The following is a 27396-nucleotide window of genomic DNA, read 5'->3' as shown; positions in this document are numbered from 1 at the left end:
AGACAGGATAGGTATAACATGATCAGAGGACAAATCATAGACAGGATAGGTATAACATGATCAGAGGACAAATCATAGACAGGATAGGTATAACATGATCAGAGGACAAATCACAGACAGGATAGGTATAACATGATCAGAGGACAAATCACAGACAGGATAGGTATAACATGATGAGAAGACAAATCACAGACAGGATAGGTATAACATGATCAGAGGACAAATCACAGACAGGATAGGTATAACATGATCAGAGGACAAATCATAGACAGGAGATGGTATAACATGATCAGAGGACAAATCACAGACAGGATAGGTATAACATGATCAGAGGACAAATCACAGACAGGAGATGGTATAACATGATCAGAGGACAAATCACAGACAGGATAGGTATAACATGATGAGAGGACAAATCACAGACAGGATAGGTATAACATGATGAGAAGACAAATCACAGACAGGATAGGTATAACATGATCAGAGGACAAATCACAGACAGGATAGGTATAACATGATCAGAGGACAAATCATAGACAGGAGATGGTATAACATGATCAGAGGACAAATCACAGACAGGATAGGTATAACATGATCAGAGGACAAATCACAGACAGGAGATGGTATAACATGATCAGAGGACAAATCACAGACAGGATAGGTATAACATGATCAGAGGACAAATCACAGACAGGAGATGGTATAACATGATCAGAGGAGAAATCACAGACAGGATAGGTATAACATGATGAGAGGACAAATCACAGACAGGAGATGGTATAACATGATCAGAGGACAAATCATAGACAGGATAGGTATAACATGATCAGAGGACAAATCACAGACAGGATAGGTATAACATGATGAGAGGACAAATCACAGACAGGATAGGTATAACATGATGAGAGGACAAATCACAGACAGGTAGTGTATAACATGGTCAGAGGATGAAACACAGACAGGATAGGTCTAAGATGATCAGAGGATGAAACACAGACAGGTAGTGTATAACATGGTCAGAGGATGAAACACAGACAGGTAGTGTATAACATGGTCAGGGCAGGATGTGTCTAACAGACTGGAGGAGTGATTCGGGAAACTCCGCTCACAAAGCACTCACTCGGCACTTCCTGACCTTCTATATGGCCCAAACCCTTTACTGGCCGTTACAGCTCTTTCTCTCTGTCGCCCAGTCAGGAAAGCTGCGTCTCTGGCTGCAGGAAGGCAGGAGGATGAAGATGATAAATGGATCTGTCAGATATTTAGTTATCATGATGAACTGGTCAGTCTCTTCTTCGCTCCATCCAAAAAGCAAATGCACCTGTGTTTTCATATCTCAACTAACAAAATGGTAAATGTTTTTTGGATGATTGAAAGAATTTGAAGTTCAACATGAGTCAAAGCTTATTAACTCATTGAGTGCCATGGACGGACATGTTCGTCATTTCAAATAGTAACGTAGAGTGCCAAGGACGGACATGTTCGTCAATTGCGTTTTTTGACGGTGGGGCGTCGATCAAAGCCTTCTGCCTCTCCTGTACAAATATTATAGCTATTGGAGGTCTATAACCTATTTTACAGAACCCTTATGTGGCGACAGTGCTCTCCAGGTTAACAGAAAGGCAGAGAAAAACAGAGAATAAGTCGTTGGGGAAACGGAAATCGCATCGCATCCGTATGCATCGATATGCATGAAGCGTTTTAACGTTAGATGTGCCTGCAGCAGGCAGCAGCCAATCTGCTCCCACAATTGAGCTCCTCCATGTCCGCTGCACAGCCCATTCGCATGATCAGCCGTTATTATTCTCAACTGGAAGCATACAGTAGTAGCCGGTGACAAACACACGCGGAAAAAGCTGGATGTCGCCGACGCGCACCCTTCACAGTGCAGACAGAGCAAACTCAGCAGAGAGCCACCTCCCATACAGGAGGAGTGTGCAGTTGAGGCGGGGCGGGGCGGGGGGGGGGGGGGGGCACGCAGTACAGCACACAACACTGACCCAGACAGACCCAGGCAGCAGGACAGGGTTGGCAAACGCAAGCCAGAATATCCGATGCCCACCAGCAGCAAATCAAGATCAGCAAGAAGCTGCAACCAGCAGCGCACGCAGGGGCCAGCGCTGCTGGTTGCAGCTAAAAATATTATTCTGCCAAACAAAATTCCCTGGCCTTCACTGTTTTATTGAAGGAAATTATTTTTGAGGTGTGACTACATCAGAAAATTAGCTTCAGAGTCAGTGATGTGTTTGAAATGTTTAATTTCACAAAAGGGCCATTATCTCAGCTTCTAGAAAAAAACTGCTCTTTTTTGTTAAATCAAGCTATCTTCTCCGGCTGATAACTAAAGAACGGAAAATGATATCAATAAACCTGTTTTTGCTGATGATAGAAAAGAGTCTCATCGTTCTTTTTGCGTGTTCATTGTTTACATAGTAATATCACACAATATTCTGTGGGCCTCGAGAAATCACTGAAAACACTCTGAAACTCTGGCACTGGGAGCGTCCGTTCTCCAAAAGTGGCTGGCACTCAATGAGTTAAGCAGGTTTCAGGAGCAGGGCCATACCTCAGCCACGCCTCCTATGGCTACGCTCCCCAGGTGCGACCAATCTAATTTAACTATTATACTGACCTAACCCTTTAGTTTAAAGAGCCATCAAAAACATCACAGAGGCTGCGGAAAAAGCTTCAAGATGGCTGTGGATCCGAAGGGGGGATCCGTGGAGTAGTGGGCCACTTGAACACAAGTCTGGGGCTGATCACCCCTGACTAGGGTCGCCCAGGCGAGGGTGTCTGATGGTCAAAGACCCGAAACACCCTATGACCCCGGGTTCATCACTGATGATGTGTCCAAGTAGCACCAAGAGGTGTATTCTAATCTAGAACTACTCCCTCTTGGCTTCTGCATTCAGCACCCCTCCCCCCCCCCCCACCCTCTTCTCTCTTCCCATCTCTCTCCCTCTCCTCTCCTCCTTCACAGGACACTAAGAATTGTGTACATTCAATAAACTTGTCATTCATTTCTGCACATTCGATCGTCGATCACCCGCTTATTGTAATAAATCTGTTCAACGTTCCTGGTTGATGTGTGATCCTTGCAACGAACCTGAAGTGGTTGATGGTGTGGTCCTGGCTAGTGAATCTGGCTTCTTAAGAAAAGAGAGAGAGATCCGTATTCCTTTGGAGGATGTACATTTAGCATTTGAGGCACCGCCTCCTGATTTGTTTACCCATGTTCTCTGCCATCCACCCCCAGGACATGATTAGGAATTCAGCCCTCCTGCCTGGATGACTTTTTAGTGTGCTACTGTGCACTGTGCAAATGACTTAAGGCCGTGTGTACTAGTTACAGACTGTATGGCTTCTACTGGATTATTCACTGTTTAAAGCCACCTCTTTCACTGTGCCTTGCTCATCTTTAAGTCAAGGCAGAAGTCAAAGCAAGCATACTTTCATAGAAGGCATCTTGACAAAATGTATTTATTAATGCTCAATAGACCCTTTTCACTGGGCCATTTTGTGTCGAAAAAGGCAGGGTAAACAGGGGCAAGCAAAACACTATATATATATATATATATATATATATATATATATATATATATATATATATATATATATATATATAAATTCAGCCAATCAACAAGTGCATAGTAGCTCAAATGCCTAATATTCCTCATTGAAAAAGAAAAAGAAAGCGGGGGGATCATACATGAAGTATATATACTGTGTGTGTGTGTGTGTGTGTGTGTGTGTGTGTGTGTGTGTGTGTGTGTGTGTGTGTGTGTGTGTGTGTGTGTGTGTGTGTGTGTATTATATATATATATACATATATATACATTTAGGGCATGGCATGTGTTACTAACTTGCTGTGTCTATGTTCTTCACAACAATAATAATTTCAGACAGACTTTGAGTCAAAGTCTTGTTTTCCTGTTTACTGGCTTTACAGTGTGGGTGGATGTAGGTGTTTACTGGCTTTACAGTGCGGTGTGGATGTAGGTGTTTACTGGCTTTACATTGCGGGTGGATGTAGGTGTTTACTGGCTTTACAGTGCGGGTGGATGTAGGTGTTTATTGGCTTTACAGTGAGGGTGGATGTAGGTGTTTATTGGCTTTACAGTGAGGGTGGATGTAGGTGTTTATTGGCTTTACAGTGAGGGTGGATGTAGGTGTTTACTGGCTTTACAGTGAGGGTGGATGTAGGTGTTTACTGGCTTTACAGTGAGGGTGGATGTAGGTGTTTACTGGCTTTACAGTGCGGGTGGATGTAGGTGTTTACTGGCTTTACAGTGCGGGTGGATGTAGGTGTTTATTGGCTTTACAGTGAGGGTGGATGTAGGTGTTTATTGGCTTTACAGTGAGGGTGGATGTAGGTGTTTACTGGCTTTACAGTGAGGGTGGATGTAGGTGTTTACTGGCTTTACAGTGAGGGTGGATGTAGGTGTTTACTGGCTTTACAGTGAGGGTGGATGTAGGTGTTTACTGGCTTTACAGTGAGGGTGGATGTAGGTGTTTACTGGCTTTACAGTGCGGGTGGATGTAGGTGTTTACTGGCTTTACAGTGCGGGTGGATGTAGGTGTTTACTGGCTTTACAGTGTGGGTGGATGACGTAGGTGTTTACTGGCTTTACAGTGTGGGTGGATGTAGGTGTTTACTGGCTTTACAGTGCGGGTGGATGTAGGTGTTTACTGGCTTTACAGTGCGGGTGGATGATGTAGGTGTTTCCTGGCTTTACAGTGCGGGTGGATGTAGGTGTTTACTGGCTTTACAGTGCGGGTGGATGTAGGTGTTTACTGGCTTTACAGTGAGGGTGGATGTAGGTGTTTACTGGCTTTTAGGGCTGGGCGATTAATCGAATTTTAATCATGATTACGATTTGGGCTGTCCACGATTATGAAAACAAGATAATCGACATACAACGATTTTGCGGCTCTTGTCACTCTCGTTCTGTCTTGTGTTGTAAATCAAGTGCACCCCTTCCTTTGCAGCGGTGTGCTCGGCCCCTCCCCCAAAGCCCAAAACACACACACACCGCTCGAGTTGGGAATGACTGTCATGTGAACAGAGAGCCACTGCACTTCTCCTCGCCGCTTATTTCCGTGGTAGCACAAGAATAAGATGAGAGAAGTCACAGAAAGAGAGCCGCTGGTCGAGAGGAGAGGTAAAACAACGTATGTGGGGTGGAAACACTAGTATGGTTTCGCCGAGTTTAAAGGTCCACACATCAAGAGCGATGCGAATATACAGCACGGAATTGCGATGCGAGTTTTGACCCACCTGTCAATCACAGCCACAGACTTGGAACAAACAGCGCAAGATATGTGCAGTCGTGGCTGCACCTCGCAACACGACCTCTCCCTCTTTGTTTAATCACTTGAAATCCACTCACAAAGTGGTCTATGACCAAGCAATAAACGCTAAACGAACAAAAATACAAAGCCCCATCTAGTTACTGCCACCGCATACAGTCATCGATTCAGTCACTACAATGCGACCGCATATTCAACAGCTAACGAGCTCACAGATAAACATTAACAATAGCCTATTATGAACCTAAACGACGTAAGTCGCTTTGGATAAAACCATCTGCCAAATGAGTAATTTAATGTAATGTAAACGAACGTTACTAGCGTTCTCATTTGGTTAGTTTTGAGGTTTAAGGACTACTAGTTCAGATGTTTACCAACATATTGAATGTAGATTCATAGTTGCAGTTGGTTGTGGCAGTTCACTGCAACATAGTAGGCCTACATATACTGTATATTTATTTTAGTTTTTATTTTATTTCTAAATCTTTGCACTTATTATTTATTTTCACTTATTTATTTTCAATTATATCTAAAATCCAAAGACATCCAATGTTAAATAAAAAGCCAGTGTAAATGTTCAATAAATTCATCATGTTCTCAATGTCAATGAGTAATCGTGTTAAATAATCGTGATCTCAATATCAATCAAAATAATCGTGATTATGATTTTTGCCATAATCGTGCAGCCCTACTGGCTTTACAGTGCGGTGTGGATGTAGGTGTTTACTGGCTTTACAGTGCGGGTGGATGTTGGTGTTTACTGGCTTTACAGTGCGGGTGGATGTTGGTGTTTACTGGCTTTACAGTGCGGGTGGATGTAGGTGTTTACTGGCTTTACAGTGCGGTGTGGATGTAGGTGTTTACTGGCTTTACAGTGCGGGTGGATGTTGGTGTTTACTGGCTTTACAGTGAGGGTGGATGTAGGTGCTGTTTACTGGCTTTACAGTGTGGGTGGATGTAGGTGTTTACTGGCTTTACAGTGTGGGTGGATGTAGCTGCTGTTTACTGGCTTTACAGTGTGGGTGGATGTAGGTGTTTACTGGCTTTACAGTGCGGGTGGATGTAGGTGTTTACTGGCTTTACAGTGCGGGTGGATGTAGGTGAACTTTAGTGACCAATCTTTTTGACTTGGGGTTTTATGTGCTTCCTGGACAGCTGTTTCCAGGGCCGACCTCTCGAACTCACTTAGGCACCTAATCTGCACTAATACCCTCTGAATGAAGGAGGAGGGTCAGGCCCGGGATAAATCACTCCATTAGCCGTTTCAGACCAAAGATGAAATTAAGTGCTGGTTTTAATGGGTAGCCGTAAAGCTAAATTAATCACTAGCCATCATTTATTGTCAACTTTGGATTCTATTACAACATGGCACGATGTTGTAATATTATGGACTCTTTTTTTTTTTAAATATGTTTTTATTGGGCAATTTTCAATTTCCATACATAACAAAACAATACAAACAGAAAAAACAGACAGAGAAAAACAACAAAGAAAACAGAGGGTATCCCCCCTCCCCCCTCCCCCCTCCCGGTATGGTAGACATTTCGCTATCTTTCAAATATAAAATAAAAGTAAAGTCAACTACAGGAGGTAATATTCAATCAAATCAAAACCAATAAACAAATGTATGTGGAGTGGACATAATGAAGGTGATATTAGAACCTTATGAAGCCAGTACCAGTCAACTATCCAAGAGGGTGTAATGAAGGTATATTATGGACTCTTAGCATACCTGGCCTACATAGATTCATTATTAACTTACACAGTAGGCTACTTACAGCACATCCATGAGTAAAACATAGAAGGAAAGCACATGACAGACTCCCAAACACCAAACATACGCCAGCTGTGCAAGCAAATAGATGATTTAAGTATAACTGACAAGTCATTTCATTGAAGATTATTTTTCAGTCATTCGTCATCAAAATCAGGTTTACATTTGAACGAGAAAAACTCCGCTCACAAATGTAGCGATGAGGCGCTGTCAGAGACATGAATGAGTTGACAAACGGTGATTCCTCTCCACAGCGTTATTAATTCTGCTCTTCTGCATGAGAGTGTGGAGCGATATCTGAATAGCTAGTGGGCTTTGACTGGGTGGACGGTGTTTTCACTGTCACATTGCTGAAAAGAAGGCTGATCCCCGGCCTTATTTCTCTGGAAAACTTCTCCCCTGGCACTTTAGCCTACTCTTCTTTCTATTAATTTGATTGGGACTTTTTTCATTCGATAGGCTACAGTAAAATGTATTCCACTTGGGGCCTACGTTTGTTGTCTTTGTTGTGGCAGCACAGTAAAAAAAAATCGATGCATTATCAAACATTTATTGAAATTAGCGTTAGCAGTCAGTATGAAAATTTCAGTGCTCTTAAAAACTAGTGCTCAACCGGTGTACTGTTGAACTACATTTCCTCTGAAGTAGCTTGGGGGAAGTAGATTGTTCTGTATTATGCACGTATTTAATTGCTATTATAGCCCTATCGATCAGATGAATGGCTATCGAGATAAACCGCTTTTGTGTTGCCAGTAGGTGGCGCTATGCCAAATTGCATGGAATTCAGCTCCCTGCACTCCGTTGAGTCTCCCTAAGTGCACTCCCCAAGTTTTAAGTCGATCAGATGAATGGCAATGGAGATAAAGCACTTTTTGTGTTGCCAGTAGGTGGCGCTATACCAAATTGCACGAAAATAGGGCACTACACTGCACAATAGGGCACACTCCTAAAGTTTGAAGTCGATCCGACCAACGGTTCTCGATGGCATGCAGCAGATGATGCTCATCCATAAGCAGTGGTGGAAATGGCCAGGTTTTACTCTGGGAACCCTACTTACACAGGATGGGGGTTCCTGGAAGTGGCGTGGCCCTAGAGGATATTATTTCTGAATGCGTGACTCATTATAGCCTACCATTATAGCCACGTAAAGATCTCTTAGAAATCTCACTTAACTAAGATCACTGAGCTCTACTGATTATTTCCCCTTGATTTTGGCAGACTTGATGACACATGAATATTAATGCTGCTTATTCAGCTTACAAATACATGTTCTCCTACTATTCTTTGTTCCTTAATGCTGCCCTCTCTCTCCGCTGCATTGCAAGACATTTTTTTAATTGGAACCTGAGGTGAGATGCTGCCCCCCCCTCATTCTCACAGCAATGTTTACTTTTCTCCATGCTTTTCTCACTTGCCATTCACTCTCAACGACCCTACTTACAGCTGTGTTTACTTTTCTCACTTAATGTCTATGACCCTACGCTCAGATCAGTTGGAGCTTGAAGGAGCGCAGAATTGAAGACAAATGTATTAATATTGATTGAACGTGTTTCACGTCCGAATTGCACGAAAACATATGCAGATACAAGAACTCAGAAAAACCTTATTGATCCCTGAGGGGAAATTGAGGAACAGATGAGGCCTAAAGAATGTGTTGGAGCGTAAAATGTTAAACTTTCCAATGAGCTTCTTGAAGGTCTTTTATCGTCAAACCAACGTATGACCTACTTTTGACCTACATGCGGCGTTGACTACCATCAACACCGGGTCAAAACAAGCTGTCGCCTGCCCAAAATTAGTAGATTTTTGGCATTCCATATTTAAAAAAAATTCTGATATACTGGAAATATCCATTGAACCTCTTGCCATAATTGCAATCTTTGGTGTGGTCCCGCGTGATCTCTCCCTCAACCAATGCAGTAAAAAGATGATAGCGTTTGGTACACTTCTGGCTAGAAGACTTGTACTCCTTAAATGGAAAGACAAGTTTCCTCTAACTTTCAATCACTGGGTCAGAGATCTTATGTATCATCTAACCCTAGAAAAAATCCGATACGCTACAAGGGGTTGTGCTCTCGACTTTTATACCATCTGGCAGCAGTCCTGGACCAGGTAGAGAAAATGGACGCTTCAAGCATTTCAAATGTATAGATTTACCCCCCCCCCTCTCTCATATATTTATTTTCATTAATCTGTTTTTGTTGTTGTTGTGTTTTTTTTTGTGTTTTTTTTTCCCCTTCTGTGTGTCTTTGTGTATTGATATACTGTGATGTATGACATGATGTATGTGGTGTAATAGGCTAGGGGTTCTCGTGGGATGGGTTTTTGTTTAAAAGTGTCAAGTGTATTTAAATCTGTATTTTGTATTTTGTATGATATACAGAAAACGAATAAAAAAACTTTGAAAAAAAAAAAAAAAAAAAAAAGCTGTCGCCTTAAGAGTGATTTGAAGAAAGTCTGGGTTAATCAGCTTAGGCTGTCTGCTTTAGCAGGTGACCCTAGACACTGCTGTGTACAGATGACAGTTGGTGGAGGCCAAAGCCAACCTTCATTTACTGAGTATGAATGAGGGGCCCACTACTACCACCCCCACTACTACTACCACCACTACTACTACTAATCAGTAGGCTAGAAAAGACAGGAGAAAATCCAACAGAGAGGAACAGCTGAGTTAGGAGTTGGCAGCGGCACAGGCTGCACAAATGGAGATGAGGCACTCTGCAGATTTATAGTGACATTACAATCTGGAGAAGTGACCCTGCCTCCAAGAGCCAGAGCATCAGAAACTGTTTGTGAGTGCTTGGTTTGCAAACTTTGCATTAATGTTGGTGTGTGGACCACAGGCTGCCAGCATGATTCAGCACTACCCCCCCCCTCTCTCTCTCTCTACCACGGACCAACCCAGATCATTCCAGGGTGCTCTCTCGTGCCATTAGTCCCACATGGGCATCGGCATCAGGCCCAGAGAGAGATGGAGAGGGAGAGAGAGAGAGAGGGAGAGTAGGGATGCACGATATGGATTTTTTCAACCAATACGATAACCAATAAATATCTACTTCTCCTGGCCGATAACCGATACAATAACCGATCATTATTATAATAAAAATGTATATATTTAAAAAAAAATTACCTGTATTTTATGCACACCTGGGTGCAAAAAAAAGGCAGATGTAGTGAGCATAGCTCTGGCCTAACCAAATCTAACTGACATCACTGTGAACACAAAACAAAAGAAAACTTCTGATATAATATGATTGTTTTAATAAAGTGTATCACTCAATTATAGTCAATACAAAAATAAAGGCTTTTATAGAACGGGAAGCCAATGACTGCTTAGTCTGCAGATAAAACACAATGACAAAAGGCATAGTAATTTAGACTCTTATTGTCATGTGATGTTGACTGATGCTTTTTATGTAGCCTAATGTGCGTGACTGCACCTTTGTGTTCCTTATTATTGGCTCTGTCCAGCAGCTACTGTAGCTCAAGTCAGGTTAAGTCAAGTTTATTTGTATAGCACATTTCATACACAGAGGCAATTCAAAGTGCTTCACATAAAAGCACTTTCAACTCCAAAGTCCCTTTGTTATAGTGCTAGCGCGGTTAGCTTAACGTTAGCGTGTTGTTTTTTGGAGTTAAATATACAATCCCTGGATGTTTCATTTCGGGTAAAGGGGTTTCCATTAGTTTCTATATGTTTACACCAGCTCTATGAGTATGAAGTGCTTTTGCGGGGCTGTTTGATCACAAGCAGTGTCAGTGTGTCTGCCAAGCGGGCGACCCTGAAGTGTAGGCCGCGCTACGAGCTAACGCTAACACTCGCTAAGCTAACATAAACAACAAACAAATCCGCTGCATCATCGCCAGCTTTGGTTTAACGTAATAGACGTTTGCCTTCCTGTCGGAACCCATGCGGGACATGGATTGCAAATTACAATAGCTGTGATAATCTAAACTGTGAAAAACTGCATTGCAGCAGCCATGTTTGGCCGTCGCAGCTGTGATGTCACGAGCGTGAGACAACAATAGCTCTGGTCCGAGGTAAAAACAAAGCCTGATTATCGGCTGTTAATTTATCGGAAAAAGGCCATTATCGGAATAATAAATAATAACGCAAAATGGCCATATCGGCCGATAATTTATCGGTCCGATAATTATCGTGCATCCGTAATGGAGAGGGAGAGAGAAAGAGAGAGAGATATGGAGAGAGAGAGAGAGAGAGAGAGGTCTAGGCAGGCGGCTGAGTCACTGGGATGGTGAGCTTGCCCCGAAAAGGGCACATGCCTCCATGCACAATTATCCACTGTGCATAGAAACAGCTCCCCCACCCCTTATCACACACACACACACACACACACACACACACACACACACACACACACACACACACATATACACACACACATGTTTGACCAACAAGACTAAAAATGGAAAGTAGCATAACAAGGCCAAAGTATGTCGGAAATGCAAATAGTGATAATTCCACAGATGTGAGATGGGGAGACAGTGAATGGGTTTGACGTTAAAGTGAAGTTAAACTTCTTTTTAATTGGCTTTGTGGGTCAGAAACATGGCCGAAGGAGGGCGTCACTCACTGCCGATGTCAGCTGGTACAACGCGTGTTAGCATGACAATTCATGCTCCAAAGAGTCTCATGTTTCCTCCCTTGTGTTGCAGGCTACTTCACCGTGTTGGCGGTGGTGCTGAAAACAAACGACGAGTCGCCATGGACCAACGAGTTTGAATGTAAGAGCCGACGTGCCAACGTCCCCGCAAACAGACGCAAATGTAGACGTTCTTAGCACAGCAGCTTTGACACGATGAGACTCTCATGTCCATCCTAAATTAATTTCCTGCCATGATATCACTTCTTCCCTGTCTCTCTCCCCCTCTCCCTCCCCTCTCTCCCCCTCCCCCTCTCTCTCTCTCCCTCCCTCTCTCTCCCTCACTCCCTCCCCCTCTCTCTTCCTCTCCCTCTCTCCCTCCCTCTCTCTCTCCACCCTCTCTCCCTCCCCCCCCCTCTCTCTCTCTCTCCCTCCCCTCTCTCTCTCTCCCTCTATCTCCCTCTCTCCCTCCCCCTCTCTCTCTCTCCCTCACTCCCTCTCTCCCTCCCCCTCTCTCTCTTCCTCTCCATCTCTCCCTCCCTCTCTCTCTCTACCCTCTCCCCCCCTCTCTCTCTCTCCCTCTCTCTCCCCTCTCTCTCTCCCTCTATCTCCCTCTCTCCCTCCCCTCCTCTCTCTCTCTCTCTCTCCACCCTCTCTCCCTCCCCCTCTCTCTCCACCCTCTCTCCCTCTCTTTCTCTCTCTCTCCCTCCCCCCTCTCTCTTCCTCTCCCTCTCTCCCTCCCTCTCTCTCTCCACCCTCCCCCCCCCCCCTCTCCCCCTCCCCCCTCTCTCTCTCCTCCCCCCCCCCCCCCCCTCTCTCTCTCTCTCTCCCTCCCCCCTCTCTCTCTTGCAGCAATTGAATTATCATGTTTGATTGAGTCCATCTCCACTACCAACCCCAGAATTGAATGGAAGAAGATAGTACAGGATCGGGGACCTACTTATGTGTTCTTTGACCAGAAAGTCTCAGGTAAGGTATAAACGACACACATTTCCAAGTTTTTTTTTTAATGGAATGAAATCAGGCGCTCTTGTACTTGTTTTACTGTAATGGCATTTCTGAACATGTTTCTCCTCCTGCAGGTGATTTGGAGAACAGAGCACGGATCCGAGAGCCTGCAACATTAGTGATAACTAACGCCACAAGATCAGACACGGCAAAATATCGTTGTGAAGTCACCGCCAAGGACGACACCAAGACCTTCGATGAGATCTTGATCAACCTCGTTGTAAGAGGTAACCCTGCTCTAATATCTCAGAAGAAAATCTTTGAGCGTAACTTCCCTTTGCTTCGAATGAAAAAAAAACAAAAACAATCCAGCCATCATTGTGTCCTTAAAAGCGAAGGCTCGCTGGGTGCGTCACGCTGTGGATGCTGTAAGCTGAAACCGCGTTGTAGGTCGAGCCAACCCTTTGGCATACATTGGAGGATGCGTTTGAGCAGACCTGCCCAGCTGCAAAGGCGTGTTCTGGGCTATAAGGGGAAACCTCTGAAACTGCATCTGCTCTAAATTGCAGTGCTAAAGAAAGCAAGCGCTGCGTGTTTTGGTGGCAGCGTTTGGCACGAGCCAAGAACCATGTACCCGTCTAGGTCATGTCACGCCAGAGTGGCATTGTTTGTAACACTTGTTTTTCCTTTTAAAAAGTCAACCAGAGCAGCATTGTGAGGGTGTTTTCTTCTGTTTAGTTCTGGAGCAAAGAGCTCCCCTGAGAGGATCAGTATAGTGACGACGTTCATGTTTCGTGTCACCCGCAGTAAAGCCGGTGGTGCCAAAATGCAGCGTTCCAAAATCGGTGCCTTTCGGGAAGTCAGCGGAGCTTCGCTGCGTGGAGGAAGAGGGCTTCCCCAAGTCTCAGTACCAGTGGTTCCGGAACCGGGAGGAGATCCCTAACGACCCAAAGACCAGCCCCAAGTTCTTCAACTCCTCGTACATGCTCAACTCAGAAACAGGAACTCTGGTTAGTATGCGTGCGTGTGTTTGGACAAGGGCATGTTTGAGAGGCAAGGGCGGGGTGAGGCGGGGATGGTGGCTTGACGCCCAGGGGTGGGGGCAGATATTTTGGGGAGACAGTTGATGGTGCGAGAGGGCTCGAGCCACGCGGGGAATCTGCTGTCCTCGTTTGCACATTCCTCAATTCTCTCTCGCTTCCCAGATGGACCCGAGGGCCACCAGGCTCAGCCTGCATGCTGGCCTGTTGAGACGCTGGCCAGACAGTCACACCATTACAACATACTACTGGCCAGACAGTCACACCATTACAACATACTACTGGCCAGACAGTCACACCATTACAACATGCTAGTGTCCACTGTCTGTCACATGATGAAGCTCTAGTGCAAGTTCAGCCACCACAGATCTCCCCTACGGAATACGTCTAGACAGTTTACAATCATATCTGGAAAAGGCAGAATATCAGAGGATGTTTCAGCTCTTTTTTTTGGCCTGTTATGTGTATATTGTTTATAATATAAAACAAAACGGGGGGGGGGGCAGTTATACAGTTTGATAACATCTACAAGACAGGCAATGCACAAAAAAGTGTTATATCTGCTCCCTTCATTGGGAAAACAATCCATAGTTTGATATAAACGACTGCAATTTGTGAAAGGTATTAGCATTTTATATTAGCTTGGATTTGAAGGAAAAGATGCCGACTTGATCATTTCATGGTGGAAAAGCGGCCCTGCACATGAACAACCCCTGTGCCTCCAGAGACTAAGTCCAAGGAGTTTGTCATGTTTTCCTGTCATGTGCCTCTCTGGGAAAACCTAATGGTGAGTGAGCTATGAGTCGGACAGTCATTACGGAGACTTTTGATCACACTATTTTACGATGATATTGTTACGATTTTTAAAAGGCAAATCTAATTCAACAGCACAAGCCTATTTGGTATGTTGCCTTATAGTCTGACAACTCTGTGAGTGCCTCCATACCAGGGGAATCAGTCAGGTAACAGAAGACGACAGGAAATGACACCTCTGGTGGCCACTGAGTCAGATTGTTCCTCCGCTCTGTCATTAAATATGGACAGCAGTCTTGTCCAGTTCTCATTTTTCTCTTGACGTTGCCTGTCTGTTGGGAGCAAACACTTGGTGTAATTGGGTTTTTTAGCCCCCGTGTTACCTCCAGCTTAGTCGGGCGTCCATACCGGCACAATTGGCCGTGTCTGTAGGTGGGAATTAAGTGTACCGTATTAATCCTGATCGCTGCACTACTGCCTCCTCTGGATGGTCGTGGCGCCTATTTGGGGGGAGGGGGAATAGCGTGATCCTTCTGCGCTACACCCTGCTGGTAAAACTCCTCATTGTCAGCTGAAAAGAAGTGGCTAGCGACTGCACATGTCGGAGGAAGCATGTGCTAGTCTACGACTCTCCCCAGATCGGCAGAGGGGGTGGAGCAACATGACCGGGACACGGTAGCAGGGAATTGGCCAGGTACAATTGGGGAGAAAACTGGGGGGAAATCCCCCCAAAAAAGGTCCAGGGTAGCACTCTGTCCCTTTCGTCAGTGACTGTTTTCCCCCAAGCTGACTCCACCAACGTCTCGCCTCTGTGGCTGCAGACCAACTGCATCTATTATAATGAGCAGTCAAATAAAAATAAAAAATAAAAAGGAAAAGATGAGACGATACAAAACATCACATTTGTTTGGAAATGCTCCAGTGCTTATTGACTATTGACAATATCAGTTACAGTCAGAGCAGGGTTTGGTATTAATCTCTGTGTGGGTGTGTGTGTGTGTGTGTGTGTGTGTGTGTGTGTGTGTGTGTGTGTGTGTGTGTGTTCCTCCAATGCAGAAGTTCAGCGCGGTCCGGAAAGAGGACACGGGGGAGTACTACTGCCGAGCGAAGAACGACGCCGGACACTCAGAGTGTGGACCCCAAATGATGGAAGTCTGTAAGTGCGTCAGTCAGTGAAGATATGTGTACTGCTGCTAAGGCACAAGCAAAACAGCTGCTAAATACAACTGATAGAAAAGGCCAATTTGTACCAATAGTGTCTTTGATAAATATTGTGTCATTCAATTAAACATCAAGAGCCCTATCTTCCGACAGGCGCTATCCCCTAATAGCGCTTGCGCACCTTAAGGCAGGGAAGATAGCAGTCCGCCTTGCGCCGTCCGCCAGGTGTTCTGCCGAGTTTTGCTCCCCCGCCCAGCAGCAAAAAAAAGCATCCCCAAGTGAGGTCATGTGTATGCCTTCGCTCTGTTGTCTCTGCTGTGTGTGTTGTTGTTTTTTTAGCCCTGCCTGTTTTTATTTATTATGTTCTCTATTAGGCACTCGGTCACTTTAGGTTCTGGCTTTTGCACACGGTCTGTTAGTATCTTTTTATATATTTTTTACTGTGTTTTTCTAATTGTCTACTGTGTGTTTTTATTGACTGTATGTGAGACGGGCTTGTCCGTTACGAGAGTTTTACCTACCTACCTACCTCACAGGAGCATACTTGTAATGATTTATACAGAAATGTAACTGTTTAAAAGTTATATAATTGCCTGGTAGATGTGACCTCCCTGATTTCTAAGTTAAAACAGCCCCGAAATATGTTGGGGATGCAATTCTCGGCGGGGTGCGCAAACGTTCATGCCACGTGTCGCAACTCGCAAGCGCAAATTAGAGCCGTGCCAAAATCATCTGCGCCCCAAAATGCCTGCACAAATGGGATTTGGGCGGTATTAACTACCAGAATTATTCACGGATGTGGCCAGGCAATGCTGGCCATTACGTCATTCAAAACCAATCAGATTCCCGTCTCGCAATGGCTGTTTGCGCAAGGCATGCAATATGCTGTAATTCTCTCCATGCGTAATAGAGTGTACTCACTCATGCGAGGGCAGAGAGAGCTTATTGACAGATCGTCTGTGGTGCCAACGACCCTCCGGCTTATGACGGTAAATAGCCTATGTCTATTGTCCAACAAGTTTTCTCAAATAATTTCCCTCTTTGTGATGTGATAAAAGTTTCTCAGTGAGTTATAGTTGATTGCCTCACTGAATTATCTGCTAATACCCAATTTTAGCAGCATAATTTGATGTCCTGGCATGGCAAGGCTGTGCGTAATGACATATCCAAAAGGGATTTTACTTGCACTGCGCTGTGCTGCACGGAGATTATGGTGTGCAACCCAGCGCAGCGAGGTATTTGCGCGTAAGAGGTCCTTTTCAAAGCTCTTAGCGCAAAGTAATTGCGTGCTGCTGACGATAGCATAATGCCATCTATCACCACATTTTAGCGCTGAAACGCCAGCTTTGGCTTGTGGCAGCCAATGCCCAGTACAATTATCACAGGCATGTGCTTGTGTCCGCCCCCAATTTGCATTGCGCACGGTGTTAAACGAGCGCAAACGCTAAATTTGCGCTTTTGGAAAGATAGGGCCCCAATAGTTACAAACCACTATTTCAGCCTATATTTTAAAATCAGATTCAAATCATCAAATCGCAATGCGACTAACCCAATTTTAACTTCTTTGCCTCATCACTCCACAGATGACATTAACATTGCAGGGATCATACTGGGAGTGCTGGTGGTGGTGGTGGTGCTCTTATGTATAACAGTGGGGATCTGCTGCGCATACAAGCGAGGCTACTTCGCCAGTCAAAAACAAACAGGGAACAAGTAAGTAAGAAGTAAGACTTCTTCAAACGTGCCTGCGCAATTATTATTCGTTCCTAACCGGCACTACCTGGACCTGGCGTCTGAAAAACCTTAACTATGTGCTCTGCCTCTTTCAGTTACAAAGTTCCGGCTAAAGGAGAGGGAGTGGACTACGTCAGGACGGAGGACGAGGTCAGTAGATAATAGTGGAATCTGTCAAAGGAGTCTGTAAATTATCATATTAAAGGGGCACACAGCTCAATTTATAAACTCATGTTATTCCTACGCTGAAGATGGTCTGATCAAAACAGGAATGTCTCTCCTATGAAGAAAGAAAGCAGAGAATTACATTTCAACCCTGTGATGTAATTAACACGTTCACTGCCGTGGACGAGTTAACTCGTCAAGCAGAAACCAACGCTTGACTGCCGTGGACGAGTTAACTCGTCAAATTTTTTTTTTTTTTTTTTTTGACGGTGGGACGTGGATCCAAGCCCCCTACGTCTCCTATAAAAATATGGGAGCCACTGAACGTGTACAACCCATTCCACCGACCCACTAAGTGGCGACAATGCTCTCCAGATGAGAGAAAGCCAAGAAAAAACAGCAGTGTGAGGAAGCCATTCTCATGAAAATGGATTGGCGAAAACGCTTTCGCTTTCGCGCTGGGAGCTCGCGGTGGGGGATTGCAAATTTGCATAATAGATTATGGGTGCAACACACTTTGAAACACCAGCAGAAAGCCCAGAATCGCACGCAGCTTCATCAAAGCTCACAACCGAAAACCCAGAAACGAACGAGCCCGATTTTACAGTCTAATCCAGACTCGCCCGACGAGCGGCCGCGCCAGCAGCAGCAGCACAGACAGACAGGCAGCAGAAACTCGCCTGTGACAAACACTGCAAAGCCACCAGAGACACACCTACGGAGGGAGGAGTTTGAAGGAGAGGGGGGTGCGGGTGCTGTTATGGAGGAAATTGTTCAGAACGATATTGTTTAGATGTCTGATGTCTCACTGATGCCAAAAATAAATGGTTAAAGTGACTGTTCTGCCTGTTCTATCGAATCACGCACGCACGCACGCACACACACACACACACACACACACACACACACACACACAGAGAACACAATACAGTATACACACTTGCCCAAGGGCACCCATAATCACAGGCACGTGAGGTGGTTCTAAAAATCCATTTATCTCAAAACTCTCTGAAAATCTCTGAAACCATGCTGTATTCAACTGCTAATGCCTACATAACTACTAACTCTACAAACTAACTCTTTTAGACAGAGAAAGCACACATTCTATTACGGTAGTTCTTTTGAGATATTTTGTGTTCACAAAATCCTAGCAGAAAATAATCCTCGGCTCTTGAAAGATGAGCCAGAATCCTAAAAAAAAACCTTGGCAGAAGCTACCTACAGTAAAAAAAAAAACTGTTGGCAGGGAATGTGTTAAGATGTAAAAGCTATGGCAGGATAGCCTGGTAATGGCAGGATGTTTCTTAACTGCAAACGTTTCCTTGTTTGCAGAAAAACATTTAGCAGCGCTACCAATTTGCTGGAATGGAACTGCTCCAGATTTAATTTAAATTAATCATAGACCCGACATCATAGAATCATAGAATCGACAGACCCGAAACACCTTACGACCCCAGTTAACATCACTGATGACGCGTCCCAGTGCATGCGGTACTATGTATTTTTTAACATAGAATTATGGCTCCCCTGACCAGTGACACTTAGGAATAGACTAGGTGACAACCAGGTATAGATTGGTGACAAGCTGGAGAGACAGTTGACGGTCGGAGAGACGGCATCCGGTACGGGATGAGTTTAGCACCCCAGCCTGGCTCTCTCGTGAGGGAGAAATCCACAAACGCTACGGATTAGCCTCCTGAAAGTCTGTGTAAAGATCGGCACGGCCTGGGGTCCTTCAGGCTAGAGCGAGGTGCTCGGCGCAGGCGAATGATGTGCAACGCACAGGCCTTCTTGAAGGCATCCTCTCTGCCTCTGGATGCCTTTGCCCCGGGAGGGTCTGGTGAGACAAAGGAGGAGCGCGGCCGGGAGTAAACAGACTGGGCCTGATCAGCCCTTCCGTGGGCAACGTTGCAGACAGAGTAGGAGGGCTGATCCATGAGCGGCTGCTTCTTGGACGCGGGTCGGGGTCTTAATCGGCCTCGGCTGGGTCTACTGGGCGAGGGTGTATGATGTTTGACAGACCCGAAACACCTTACGACCCCAGTTAACATCACTGATGACGCGTCCCAGCGCATGCGGTAGTATGTATTTTTTTTTAACATAGGTTTATGTTGATGAATATTGATTGAATTGGCTTAGACCAGTCATTCCCAAAGACTGGGTCGCAACCCACAGGTGGGATTTTATTTGGGTTGCCAAATAAATTAGCAGAATTTCTAACATAGTCTTTTATTTAAAATGTATATCTTAAATATTGGTTTGTTTTACTGATGAGAGGAAAATGAAAGCCTTAACTATGCCTAAAGGCACTTTTGTCTTATTTATTAAGTTAAAAATCTGTACATGTTTTCAATAACCCATGCATAAAACAAAGTTGTGATTTATCATTATATATCTAACATAATATCTCTTCGATTGGCTGGTTTATGTGGTAGAAATTACCTATGCCAGTAAAACATATTTCTTGGATTTAATTCTCTCTCATTCTGTCTATGGGAAAGAATGTGGTCTTGTGCTGAGAAAAGACTTTTAGTCTTCCCAGCAAGATAAGCACAAAAACCCTTCTGGATGTTCCCAGATGTATCAATAAATGTTCCTCGTGTATCTCTCATTGTAACATGTTGGAATGAGAACTCCAGTTTTCTGTTGTTTTCATCCTATAACAAACAAATCTGACCTTGCAGGTCAGCAATGTCCAGTATAAAGACATGAGACAGAATGATGCTCTTGCCTTTTCTGCTCCTATCATTTTGATGAAGTGATTTGTGCCATTGTTCAAACAATTCAATACAACAAGAAAGACCACTCTTTTCTGTCTGTTTTATTAGTCTGCCATCAGAGTTTACCTATTCAAGATAATATAAGGTGATGCAGAAATGGCAGTAAAATGGTCAGGAATGTTCATTTATGCACAAATCTGCTCTTCTCACAATTGATAGATAAGGCTGGCCTATTGTCAATTGGGTCATGATGGTTTGTCATTTTTTTTAAAGTGGGGTCGCCAGAAAAGAAAGTTTGGGAAACACTGGCTTAAAGCAAGGCTTCCCAAACTTTTCAGCCCCCGACCATTGTGCAAGAGGCTCGCGACCCCCACTATCCGCAGATGTGGTTCAAGCATACAAACGTTTGTGCGCACATGAGAACTTTGGAAACAATAACAATTATGGATAACATGTGGGGCCCTATTCTCCCACAGGCCTTCGGCGCTAAAACGGGCCTTAAACGCAAAAAAACGTGCCTTGCGCCTGTTTTGGGACGATATCAATATGGCTTTAGGCTGCCAAATGGGCTTTAGGCCGAATGGGCGTGGCGCAGTCCCAGAATGGGCCAAAGTGGGCGTGTCGGCGCTAAATACCGGCGTACTCCTATCTTCCGACCTGCCGTTAATTTAGCGCCTTGCGCCTTTGAAAAGCAGGCCTATTCAATGGGCCAGTCCGTCCCCTCTCTCCTCTGTCACCCTTCTCTGTGTCACTCTCTCCCTCTCTCCTACTGACAGGAGCAGGCATTGGTGTGCGTTTACCAGTTTATTGTGAAATAAATCCTTCCGCGTTGAGTTACTGTCACAAGCCTGTGTGACAACGCTTCCAGCCTGGGTAAAACAACTCCGTCCGTACCGCTTTGAGGCTGCAGGCAGTCTGACAGGCACAATACGACTGTCTCTCTCTGACTGCCTGTGAATGCCCCAGCATGCAATTGGGTACTAAATTTCGCTACTAAATAGCAACCAAATGAGGCGAAATAGATATAAAAGGTCGATCTAAAATAATGTGTAATGGTAACACAGCCTGCAATTGTAGAACATTTCAATATTGGACCAAATAAATCATCGAAATTAAAACACCACCCTAAGTGAAACATATATGTCCTCCTGGGCCTATATATACCCCTTGTCGAGTTAACGTGATTTAGAGAAGTAACAGCGGAACGCGCTTCGGAACGCGCTTCTAATGGCATCTGCTACACTGTGATGTCCCTCCAATAACTTGGCCCTATTTCACATTTAGTTTTACAATAAAAACACATTTATGCAATGACTTGACATAATGTAGGCTATATTTATGTGCATCATCCTTCCTGCAGCAGGCGAGAGAAAATGATATCTTTCTGGACAAACTTTCACCAATCTAATAGGCTATATTTTTCTAGCTGATGCATAGAACATTATTTTCACTTTGATATTGCTATAGTGTAGCGTATTTACATGCTTGCAGTATTTAAACTGCAGTTAGATTGGTTTGAGAAGCATCATAATATGGAATAATAGCCGATATATGGAGACAGACGGGATGAAGGGAGGTGGGGGGGGGGGGGGGGGGGGGGATCAGAGGCTTGGGTTTCCTCTGGTTTTGCGGGACCAGTGGAATTGGAGCTAAAAAGGCAAGCGTGCCATTCGTTTATTGCACTTATCCAATGAGCATGACAGTGCATAATTTTACGCCTAAAAGGCGTGGTTGTAATGCTTTGGGCTGCATCTAGCGCCAGCACAACGATATCAAGTGCGCCTGTCCACGCCCACTGCTTTGATCTGCGCCTGCCGCTCGGCCTAGAAACTGCGCCGATGCAACGATAGGGCCCAAGCTCTTCACAATATTTTTTACTTGTATTTCACACATTCTGTAGTTCACACATTCTTTCCGACAATTTCACACATTCTGGAAATCAGAGGGCTCTATTCTCCCCCTGGCCTTAGGCGCTAAACTTAGCCTTAAACGCAAAAAAACACGCTTTACGTCTGCCTACCGCTGACTCGGGAAGATAGCATCATGTTTTTTAAATGCGCTTTACGCTGAAGAGGCGTGGCACAGTGCCAGAATAGGCCAGAATGGGCATTTTGGCCTTAAATGCCAACCTAAAGCGATCTTCCCAACTGCCGTTAATTTTGCAGTTAACTCTTTTCAAAACCAGGCCTTATTCAGTGTGCCGGCTCCCCTACCAAACGCCACACACAGACATACATTTGCATCTCTCCCAGCATGCATTGAGGCTTAATACATTTTGACAAGAAAAAGCGGTAACCCTTTATTTTACAGGTACCCTAGTTACATATGAACTATTTGTAATTACACATGAACACCAAATGTAATTACACAGTAAATACCAATAGTTATAAATGATGTTCATATGTAGTTACATTGTAACAGACCTGTAAAATGGAGTGAGTCTGTTCAACTGTAGTTCATATGTAGTTACATGGTAACAGACCTGTAAAGTGGAGTGAGTATATTCAACTGTAGTTCATATGTAGTTACATTGTAACGGACCTGTAAATTGGAGTGAGTCTATTCAACTGTAGTTCATATGTAGTTACATTGTAACGGACCTGTAAAGTGGAGTGAGTATATTCAACTGTAGTTCATATGTAGTTACATGGTAACAGACCTGTAAAGTGGAGTGAGTCTATTCAACTGTAGTTCATATGTAGGTACATTGTAACGGACCTGTAAAGTGGAGTGAGTCTATTCAACTGTAGTTCATATCTAGTTACATGGTACCGGACCTGTAAAGTGGAGTGAGTCTATTTAACTGTAGTTACATGGTACCGGACCTGTAAAGAAGCTCTGGCCTGGGACAGAGATTGCTAAAAGCCAGTGGGGGATTCGAACCACTGAACTTCAGATTGCAAAGCAGGCGGCTTTAACCACTCAGCCACGAGGGCTTTCCAACTTTCTTAGTGGAGTTTGAGAGGATAACTGTATGTCAGTCAGATGTAGTTGTCACTTCCTAGCTTTGTTATTATAAGCATAGACTTGGGGGAAAATGTTGATACTTTGTTAGTTGTAGCTTGAAAGACAGGCAATATTGATTAATGTGAATGCATTTCTGCAGTGTGACTGTGCCAAAACCCCCCCCCCATGAGCTGTAAATGGCTCATGGGACTATTTACACCACAATTCAGAAAATTATTAGAATGTATTTTTTTATTTAAAATCTTTAAATATAACTAAATGTTTCTAGAGCACAGTGCATACAATTTATTTAGCAAATAGGGGATTTATAGACTTGGGGGGGGGGGGGGGTATAGACTTTGGGGAGAGATGATCCGGGGGTCTGCTGACCAAAGGGGTCTTTGAGGGGCTTCGACTGGGTCCCCAACAAATTGAGAAATTGGGAAATTGATGGGGAAATGACTCATTTACAATAAGCTAACAATTAGAATGTAGAAGAATGGCTATTTTGATTATAGTTTCACTGTTACCTCTATATCTACAATACTTATACTATATATATATATATATATATATATATATATATATATATATATATATATATATATACAATACTTATTATAATTTTTGTATTGGAATTCTGGACAAAATCATACCTACAACTAAATAAAGTATCAATATTTTCCCCCAAGTCTCTGTGTATAATAACAAAGCTATGAAGTGACAGCAACTACATCTGACTGACATACAGTTATCCTCTTAAACTCCACCATGAAATTTGGAAAGCCCTCGTGGCTGAGTGGTTAAAGCCGCTTGCTTTGCAATCAGAAGTTCAGTGGTTCAAATCCACCACTGGGTTTTAGCAATCTCTGTCCCAGCCCGGAGCTTCTTTACAGGTCCGGTACCATGTAACTACATATGAACTACAGTTGAACAGACTCACTCCACTTTACAGGTCCGGTACCATGTAACTACAGTTGAACGGTCTCACTCCACTTTACAGGTCCGTTACAATGTAACTACATATGAACTACAGTTGAACAGACTCACTTCATTTTACAGGTCTGTTACAATGTAACTACATATGAACTACAGTTGAGCAGACTCACTCCATTTTACAGGCCTGTTACAATGTAACTACATATGAACTACAGTTGAACAGACTCACTCCATTTTACAGGTCTGTTACAATGTAACTACATATGAACGTAATTTATAACTATTGGTAATTACTGTGTAATTACATTTGGTGTTCATGTGTAATTACAAATAGTTCATATGTAACTAGGGTACCTGTAAAATAAAGGGTTACCGAAAAAGCAATCAAATCAGCCTAAGTAGGATAAGTTGTAGATAGAAATAATATTTATGTTAACACAACATGCAATTCTAGAACATTTCAATATTGGACAAAATAAAACATAAAAATCAAAACACAAATGGTTAGCGCCACGGATTCTGCTGTTTAGTGCCAAGGAAAAATTAGGGAATGCGCCTGACCACGGCCACTAATAGCGCCGGGCCAAGCTATGAACGCAAATTTAAGGCCAGGTGGAAGATAGAGCCCACAATGTGTAACTTAGACCATAGGAAATTATAAATTCTTAAATAGGGTGGAAGTAAGGGAGATTTGAACCACTAGAGTGAACAATTATCCGTGAATCTCTGCAAAAATACAAAATGATCATGTATGCAATCTCAGGAGTTTGAGACATCTTTATTAGCGATGCCTTTCCTTATCAACTTTCAACTGGGAAAAAGTTAGCATGTAGTTCCGTTGCAATCTGATGTTTTCTTCAAGCTTTGCTCATGTAGTCTTTTGTTCTTTGCAGGGTGACTTCCGACACAAATCCTCATTTGTGATCTGAGGAGGAAGAGGAGGCAGAGGAGGAAGAGGAACGATGTGCTCAGGAGTCAGAGGAGGAAGAGGAGCTATGTGCTCAGGAGGCAGAGGAGGAAGAGGAGCTATGTGCTCAGGAGTCAGAGGCATGACATTACTGCACTCTGCGTTGTTTGAGCAGGGAGCTGCCACAGTCATGCCCTGAGCTCTCGGCATGACTCAAATCAAACACTTCAAGTTTGCCAAAGGTGATAAGTTTTCACAGGACAACAGTATGTATGTAAAAAAAACAAAAAAACAAAAACAGATATGGAATGGAATTCATTTGTTGAACTTATCACCACCAACTGACTTACTTTGCTAAATTTTGGAGTTCTTACTTTACAGTTATTGCATGGTTTTAAAAGTCAAACACTAATTTACACCAGACGTTCCACCAGGTACAAAAGGAGTCTTTCTGCTCCCAAGTCAATCTACCATGACATATTTCTACTGTAAACATTTTGCTTCAAACCTTTTGTCATTTGTATAACATTTATTTTCTACTGTTGAAATTTGTCAGACTATTTTTGATGGAATATATTTTAAAATGCCTATAGATAAAGGTTTACTTTTTTAAATATTTGTAAAATACTAACACGTTTTTCTTTTTTTCGATTCTTTTTTATTTGGTTGTGGATAAAAAAAAATATTTAACACTTTAACCACTTCGCATCAAGCTGTAAGCATTTACACCTTTGCAAATGAAAGAAAGAAGGAGCTTTGGCAAATGATATACAGTATGACGTGTATTAGCATATCAAGAAGGTTCTTGATCAGCGGTCTTACATATTTAATTTCCGGCTGGGATTGCCCAGTTCATGTTGCGAGAGACTTCCATGTTAATGTTTGTAGATAGTTTTAGACAGTAAGAGGCTTTTGAAAAGTGCCCGTCAAATGCTGTGAAACACTGTACACAATCAGTGCTGCGTTTTCTTGATTTTAAGTGTCCTTCTATGCTTGCTGTTCATTTTGTATATATTGAATATACTGTCCAGGATGGATTTTTTTTTTGCTGTCATAAGTACGTTCAATATTACACTATAATAATACAGGGTTTGTTAGTTAACCCTCTAGACCCGAACACAGCTTGCTGGAATTTTGCATTTCTCATACTTTAATTTTTATTCCAATGGAGATCTCTAGGAAAGTGTCGGTTACAAGAAGTTTACTTTGAAAAACGAGATACCGCACTTCGTTCTGTTTTATCAGTTTCACCTATGTAAAGGCTTCAAATAAGAGCCTCTATTTGAATTATAAACATAGGCAAATTGGATAACGTCATACAGACCACACAGACCTATTTGCTGCTGTTGATGACAGTAAAAGCCCTTTAGAAGGAATTGGCTGTTTTTACTTTGTCGACTCACCTGTTTTCAAGCCATAACTTCTAAGTGAGGCGAATTTGTTGCTCAGCAGCCCAGCCTGGCAGCAGTTCAGTGACAGCTTTATAGCTGGTTAGCATCCAATTTTACTATATCAGTGGAAAATCCCCCGCCTCCTCTGGATATGCGTACATGTATTATTGAATTTACACATCCACTAACAGGGAGAATAATACATTATTGACAATAATTACAGCAAATGTGCAGTGCATTTAGAACTTTTTTTGTGTGCAAATATGTTATTTAGTTAGAGAGTAGATTCCATCTAACATCACTAACTTTCAGGTATATATTTGACTAAATGTTTTGATGGGGGGGGCGAATGATTTGACTTTGCACTGTTGTCTTGTTTTCAAGTTAAACCTAAGATTTTAAAAGGGCAAGGCACCGTTAAATTAGTGCAGTCTCACAGAGAAGCTCATGTTTACTGTAAGTAGACATTACTTTGATGTATTTTGTATTTTGGAAGTACTACTAAAACACAGCTGCTGTGGGGTCTAGAGGGTTAACAAGTGTACTGATTGTATATAGATTTTTATTTTTTTTCTCTCTCTCTCAATATTATGTAAAGTGGTGCTCTCAATATTATGTAAAGTGGTGAAAAGTGTCAAACTTCCTATTTGAGGCAATATGAAACTCTTTCCATTTGTAAGACTGAAAAGATCAGGGAACACCTTACATGCGCTCTATTTTATGATGCATCTGAAACACCTGAAGAAGTGTTTATTTGTAGCAGGGTTCCCACGGGTCCTTGAAGTTTGTGAATTTGGGGGGAAAATCAAGGCCTTGTAAGTTTTTGAAAATAGACATAAATAGACATGGGTCATTGAAATTGCTTGAATTCATATAATTCGTGCAAGAATAGAAATTGAAGTTTTTTTTTTTTTTTTTTTTTTAACACAGCACAGTTGAGAGGTGTTCGCACCTCTCTCTTTTTAATTGTTGTCTGTGAGCGTCTGTAAAGCTGCTAGTTCTCA

General features: G+C 43.2%; 1 protein-coding gene across 1 annotated transcript in view; it reads left to right on the top strand.

Moving 5' to 3' along the window:
- The window catches only part of LOC310773893 (junctional adhesion molecule 3B-like), an 84839-nt gene extending 59770 nt beyond the window's left edge, over window positions 1–25069 (top strand). The window contains exons 2-9 of the mRNA XM_083633889.1: window positions 11762–11830; window positions 12541–12657; window positions 12771–12923; window positions 13444–13646; window positions 15486–15585; window positions 17174–17303; window positions 17420–17474; window positions 24988–25069. Coding sequence (XP_083490015.1) covers window positions 11762–11830; window positions 12541–12657; window positions 12771–12923; window positions 13444–13646; window positions 15486–15585; window positions 17174–17303; window positions 17420–17474; window positions 24988–25023 — 863 coding nt within the window. The 3' untranslated portion in view covers window positions 25024–25069. The remainder of the gene's footprint in view (window positions 1–11761; window positions 11831–12540; window positions 12658–12770; window positions 12924–13443; window positions 13647–15485; window positions 15586–17173; window positions 17304–17419; window positions 17475–24987) is intronic.
- The last annotated feature ends 2327 nt before the right edge of the window (window positions 25070–27396 follow it).

The sequence above is a fragment of the Poromitra crassiceps genome, assembly GCF_964638095.1.
Source record: "Poromitra crassiceps genome assembly, chromosome: 1".
Classification (NCBI taxonomy): Eukaryota; Metazoa; Chordata; class Actinopteri; order Beryciformes; family Melamphaidae; genus Poromitra; species Poromitra crassiceps.
Note: the sequence above shows the minus strand (reverse complement) of the source record. Positions and strands in the feature narration are given on the sequence as shown.